Here is a 6,082-nt window from a genome sequence, read left to right on the forward strand (position 1 = left end):
GTTGTTGTCCCTCTCTCTCTGCTGTTGTCCCTCTCTCTCTCTGCTGTTGTCTCTCTCACTCTGCTGTTGTCTCTCTCTCTCTCTCTGCTGTTGTCCCACTCTCTCTCTCTCTGCTGTTGTCCCACTCTCTCTCTCTGCTGTTGTCCCACTCTCGCTCTCTCTCTCTCTCTCTCGTTGTCCCACTCTCTCTCTCGTTGTCCCTCTCTCTCTCTGCTGTTGTCCCACTCTCTCTCTCTCCTGTTGTTCCTCTTTCTCTCTGCTGTTGTCTCTCTCACTCTGCTGTTGTCTCTCTCACTCTCTCTCTCTGCTGTTGTCCCACTCTCTCTCTCTGCTGTTGTCCCACTCTCTCTCTCTCTCTCTCTGCTGTTGTCCCACTCTCTCTCTGCTGTTGTCCCTCTCTCTCTCTCTGCTGTTGTCCCTCTCTCTCTCTGCTGTTGTCTCTCTCTCTCTCTCTCTCTCTCTGCTGTTGTCCCACTCTCTCTCTCCTGTTGTCCCACTCTCTCTCTCTCTCTCCTGTTGTCCCTCTCTCTCTCTCTGCTGTTGTCTCTCTCTCTCTCTCTCTCTGCTGTTGTCCCACTCTCTCTCTCTCTGCTGTTGTCCCACTCTCTCTCTCTCTCTCTCTATCTGCTGTTGTCCCTCTCTCTCTCTCTGCTGTTGTTCCACTCTCGCTCTCTCTCTCTCTCTCTCTCTCGTTGTCCCACTCTCTCTCTCTCGTTGTCCCTCTCTCTCTCTGCTGTTGTCCCACTCTCTCGCTCTCCTGTTGTTCCTCTTTCTCTCTGCTGTTGTCTCTCTCTCTCTCTGCTGTTGTCCCACTCTCTCTCTCTTGTTGTCCCACTCTCTCTCTCTTGTTGTCCCACTCTCTCTCTCTCTCTCCTGTTGTTCCTCTTTCTCTCTGCTGTTGTCCCTCTCTCTCTCTGCTGTTGTCCCACTCTCTCTCTGCTGTTGTCCCACTCTCTCTCTCTCGTTGTCCCACTCCCTCTCTCCCTCTGCTGTTGTCCCTCTCTCTCTCTGCTGTTGTCCCTCTCTCTCTCTCTCTGCTGTTGTCCCACTCTCTCTCTCCTGTTGTCCCACTCTCTCTCTCTTGTTGTCCCACTCTCTGTCTCTCTCTCCTGTTGTTCCTCTTTCTCTCTGCTGTTGTCCCTCTCTCTCTCTGCTGTTGTCCCTCTCTCTCTCTGCTGTTGTCCCTCTCTCTCTCTCTCTCTGCTGTTGTCCCACTCTCTCTCTCTCTCTGCTGTTGACCCACTCTCTCTCTCTCTCTGCTGTTGTCCCTCTCTCTCTCTGCTGTTGTCCCACTCTCGCTCTCTCTCTCTCTGCTGTTGTCCCACTCTCTCTCTCCTGTTGTTCCTCTTTCTCTCTGCTGTTGTCCCTCTCTCTCTCTCCTGTTGTCCCTCTCTCTCTCTCCTGTTGTCCCTCTCTCTCTCTCTGCTGTTGTCCCTCTCTCTCTCTCTCTCTGCTGTTGTCCCACTCTCTCTCTGCTGTTGTCCCACTCTCTCTCTGCTGTTGTCCCACTCTCGCTCTCTCTCTCTCTGCTGTTGTCCCACTCTCTCTCTCTCCTGTTGTTCCTCTTTCTCTCTGCTGTTGTCCCTCTCTCTCTCTGCTGTTGTCCCTCTCTCTCTCTCTCTCTGCTGTTGTCCCACTCTCGCTCTCTCTCTCTCTGCTGTTGTCCCACTCTCTCTCTCCTGTTGTCCCACTCTCTCTCTCTCTCGTTGTCCCACTCTCTCTCTCTCTCGTTGTCCCTCTCTCTCTCTGCTGTTGTCTCTCTCTCTCTCTCTCTGCTGTTGTCCCACTCTCTCTCTCTCTCTGCTGTTGTCCCTCTCTCTCTCTCTCTCTCTATCTGCTGTTGTCCCTCTCTCTCTCTCTGCTGTTGTTCCACTCTCGCTCTCTCTCTCTCTCTCTCTCTCTCGTTGTCCCACTCTCTCTCTCTCGTTGTCCCTCTCTCTCTCTGCTGTTGTCCCACTCTCTCGCTCTCCTGTTGTTCCTCTTTCTCTCTGTTGTTGTCCCTCTCTCTCTGCTGTTGTCCCTCTCTCTCTCTGCTGTTGTCTCTCTCTCTCTCTCTGCTGTTGTCCCACTCTCTCTCTCTCTGCTGTTGTCCCACTCTCTCTCTCTGCTGTTGTCCCACTCTCGCTCTCTCTCTCTCTCGTTGTCCCACTCTCTCTCTCGTTGTCCCTCTCTCTCTCTGCTGTTGTCCCACTCTCTCTCTCTCCTGTTGTTCCTCTTTCTCTCTGCTGTTGTCTCTCTCACTCTGCTGTTGTCTCTCTCACTCTCTCTCTCTGCTGTTGTCCCACTCTCTCTCTCTCTCTCTCTGCTGTTGTCCCACTCTCTCTCTGCTGTTGTCCCTCTCTCTCTCTCTGCTGTTGTCCCTCTCTCTCTCTGCTGTTGTCTCTCTCTCTCTCTCTCTCTCTGCTGTTGTCCCACTCTCTCTCTCTCTCTCTCTGCTGTTGTCCCACTCTCTCTCTGCTGTTGTCCCTCTCTCTCTCTCTGCTGTTGTCTCTCTCTCTCTCTGCTGTTGTCTCTCTCTCTCTCTCTCTCTCTCTCTGCTGTTGTCCCACTCTCTCTCTCCTGTTGTCCCACTCTCTCTCTCTCTCCTGTTGTCCCTCTCTCTCTCTCTGCTGTTGTCTCTCTCTCTCTCTCTCTGCTGTTGTCCCACTCTCTCTCTCTGCTGTTGTCCCACTCTCTCTCTCTCTCTCTCTATCTGCTGTTGTCCCTCTCTCTCTCTCTGCTGTTGTTCCACTCTCGCTCTCTCTCTCTCTCTCTCTCGTTGTCCCACTCTCTCTCTCTCGTTGTCCCTCTCTCTCTCTGCTGTTGTCCCACTCTCTCGCTCTCCTGTTGTTCCTCTTTCTCTCTGCTGTTGTCCCTCTCTCTCTCTGCTGTTGTCCCTCTCTCTCTCTGCTGTTGTCTCTCTCTCTCTCTGCTGTTGTCCCACTCTCTCTCTCTCTGCTGTTGTCCCACTCTCGCTCTCTGCTGTTGTCCCACTCTCGCTCTCTCTCTCTCTCCTGTTGTCCCTCTCTCTCTCTCCTGTTGTCTCTCTCTCTGCTGTTGTCCCTCTCTCTCTCTGCTGTTGTCTCTCTCACTCTCTCTCTCTGCTGTTGTCCCACTCTCTCTCTCTCTCTGCTGTTGTCCCACTCTCTCTCTCTCTCTCTCTTTCTGCTGTTGTCCCTCTCTCTCTCTCTCTGCTGTTGTCCCACTTTATCTCTCTCTCTGCTGTTGCCCCATTCTCTCTCTCTCTCTCTCCTGTTGTCCCACTCTCTCTCTCTCTGCTGTTGTCCCACTCTCTCTCTCTCTGCTGTTGTTCCTCTCTCTCTCTGCTTTTGTCCCACTTTCTCTCTCTCTCTCTCTGCTGTTGTTCCTCTCTCTCTCTCTGCTGTTGTTCCTCTCTCTCTCTCTCTGCTGTTGTCCCTCTTTCTCTCTCTCTCTGCTTTTGTCCCACTTTCTCTCTCTCTCTCTCTCCTGTTGTCTCTCTCTCTCTCTGTGTGCTGTTGTCCCACTCTCTCTCTTTCTCTGCAGTTGTCCCACTCTCTCTGTCTCTCTTACCATATTTGCACTCTCCATCGTGGGTCTTGTGGATTTTGCCCTGGAGCCGGTGCACCGATTGCCAGCTGGCCAGGTGCAGGGCGCAGATGGTGGGGTAGGTGCTCCCGTCCGAGCCGCACACCGGGTAGTCGTGTTTGCAGATGCAGGAGCCGGTGCCTTCCTCGTCCTCCTTGTCGGCCCGCTGACCGTCCGCCGAGGTCAGGCACACATAGCCCGGGGCACAGCGGCCGTGCTGCAGCCCCGCTCCCCCGCACAGCTCCCCCTGCACCCCCAGGCACCGCTCACAGCAACCGCACTCGTCCTTGGCCTGGAGCTCGGGCACTTGGCACTGGACAGGCGGGCAGGAGCTCAGCGCGCACGGACCGCACTCGGCTCGCACTCCGTGCTCCCAGCCCATCGCTCCCAGCAGGAGCAGCAGCAAGAGCCCCCTCTCCATCCCGCCGGTTCAGCCGCTTCCCCCTCAGTGACTGACACCCTCGGTGTACACCAGCTCCTAACTCCGGCCCCCATCATTCATTATTCATGTGCATCTCCGATTGGACCAGTGTCAGATCCCAAATAAACACTCCTCAGCACATTCCCAATCAGTGATTCACCATATCCAGCTAACTCTCTCAGGAGCCTTCCCTGTTCATCTCAACTCCACCTGCTCTCCCTACACCCCCGTCCCCGACCGCGATTATGTGTGGGACACACCGTGTACACATCCCACTCACTGTATGTGAGACACACCGTGTACATATCCCACTCTGTGTGTGTGTGTGTGTGTGTGGGGGGGGGGGGGGGGGGGATACACCGTGTACACATCCCACTCACTGTATGTGAGACACACCATGTATACATCTCACTCACTGTGTGTGGGATACACCGTGTACACATCCCACTCACTGTATGTGAGACACACCATGTATACATCTCACTCACTGTGTGTTGGATACACCGTGTACACATCCCACTCACTGTATGTGGGATACACCGTGTACATATCCCACTCTGTGTGTGTGTGTGTGTGTGTGGGGGGGGGGGGGGGGATACACCATATACACATCCCACTCACTGTATGTGGGACACACCATGTACACATCCCACACACTGTGTGTGTGGGACATACCATGTAAGGGCACACACATTCTCCAACAGTGTGCGTGCATTGAGAACAAACACAGGCACTGGTTGTGAGCCACACCAAGTGCATACCAGCCTCCAACTGAGTGCAGGTCACACTGAGTTTATCTTATCCCCAACTGTAGGAGGCACGAAATGTATACACCTTTAATTGTATAGGGGAACATGAGTACTCACAGCCTCCAAAATGTTTGCGGACAAAATGAGTATGAGGTACTTTAAGTTCATACACTCCATATATAGACACACGCACACACATGTTTGGAACGCACCGGATTTAATATGGGACATCTTATGTTCACATACACCCCCTGACTGTGTATGAAACATACTGAATACATACACACCTAGTCACTGAGAAACACCTTAGAGACTCAAATAATTCCGCTTGAAGTAAATAGCGACCTCCACCCTCTTTGCATCTTGTCAATTGCTACTGTCACTGAAGGATTTCAACAACTTTGTCTGACAGTTTGTTAAATAAAGTTTTATGGCCTGAGCTGAAAGTAATAAGTTTTCAATTTTCCTTATTCAGCACCTCGAGATAGTCAGATAATGCAAATAGACAGAAGGCTATCTCCAATCCCAAAGTCCTTCACTGTCAATCAAGTAACATTTGAAGTGTAGTCACTGATGTAATGTGGAAACTAGACTACAATGTGTGCACATCGATCTTCTATTATGGTTTACAAGATTATTTGTTAGCATTAAAAATCATGTTGATTGAAAACTGAAGTAAACTAACTACGACTCTGGGAAAGCTCCCTAGCTCATCAGAAAGCACATGTAATAAAAAGAGGGAATGCTCATCAGGTCTGGCAGCATTATTGAAAGCAGAGGGAGAGTTAATGTGTCAGGGTGGTGATCTCTCATTAGTGCCATGGAATCTTTTACATCCATCTGAGCAGGCAGACATGAAAGATGGGTCACCCAGTTGTGCAGTGCTGCCTTGGCGACCCATGTGGTACCATTTTAGTGTTACCAGAGGGCATCAGATCATTTAAAGGGTCATAGAAGGGAGTCTTTGGGGATTCTGTGCTATCAGGACTGTGGTGAAACAGGTGAGGGAGGCTTCATGAGAAATATACTTTATTGGAGTTGATGGGAACGTTGGCTGGAATATGACTTTTGGTGAATGTGACTAAGGGCTGAATGAGTGGCATTTGAGACATTCCATATAGTGGGGGCCAAGTGGCATTGAATGTGGTATCACATTATTATGGAAAGTAGTGCAAGTGATTTTAGCCACATACTTGTTGTACTGAATAAGCAAAGTGAAGTTTACATTTTTGTTTGAAATATCATTAAACTGTTAATTAATACTTGAATTAGGTTGATTTTAGTTGGTTTCTGGAACAAGTTTACATACAACATGGTGGAATTGACCAAAATGTAGAGAGAGGTGGCATGAGCTTCAGAAGTCCTT

General features: G+C 51.0%; 1 protein-coding gene across 1 annotated transcript in view; it reads right to left on the reverse strand.

Moving 5' to 3' along the window:
- The window catches only part of LOC132833340 (insulin-like growth factor-binding protein-like 1), a 72,940-nt gene extending 68,920 nt beyond the window's left edge, over positions 1 to 4,020 (reverse strand). The window contains exon 1 of the mRNA XM_060851529.1: positions 3,532 to 4,020. Coding sequence (XP_060707512.1) covers positions 3,532 to 3,967 — 436 coding nt within the window. The 5' untranslated portion in view covers positions 3,968 to 4,020. The remainder of the gene's footprint in view (positions 1 to 3,531) is intronic.
- Between the last annotated feature and the right edge of the window lie 2,062 nt (positions 4,021 to 6,082).

The sequence above is a fragment of the Hemiscyllium ocellatum genome, chromosome 36, assembly GCF_020745735.1.
Source record: "Hemiscyllium ocellatum isolate sHemOce1 chromosome 36, sHemOce1.pat.X.cur, whole genome shotgun sequence".
In the NCBI taxonomy this organism is placed as follows: domain Eukaryota; kingdom Metazoa; phylum Chordata; class Chondrichthyes; order Orectolobiformes; family Hemiscylliidae; genus Hemiscyllium; species Hemiscyllium ocellatum.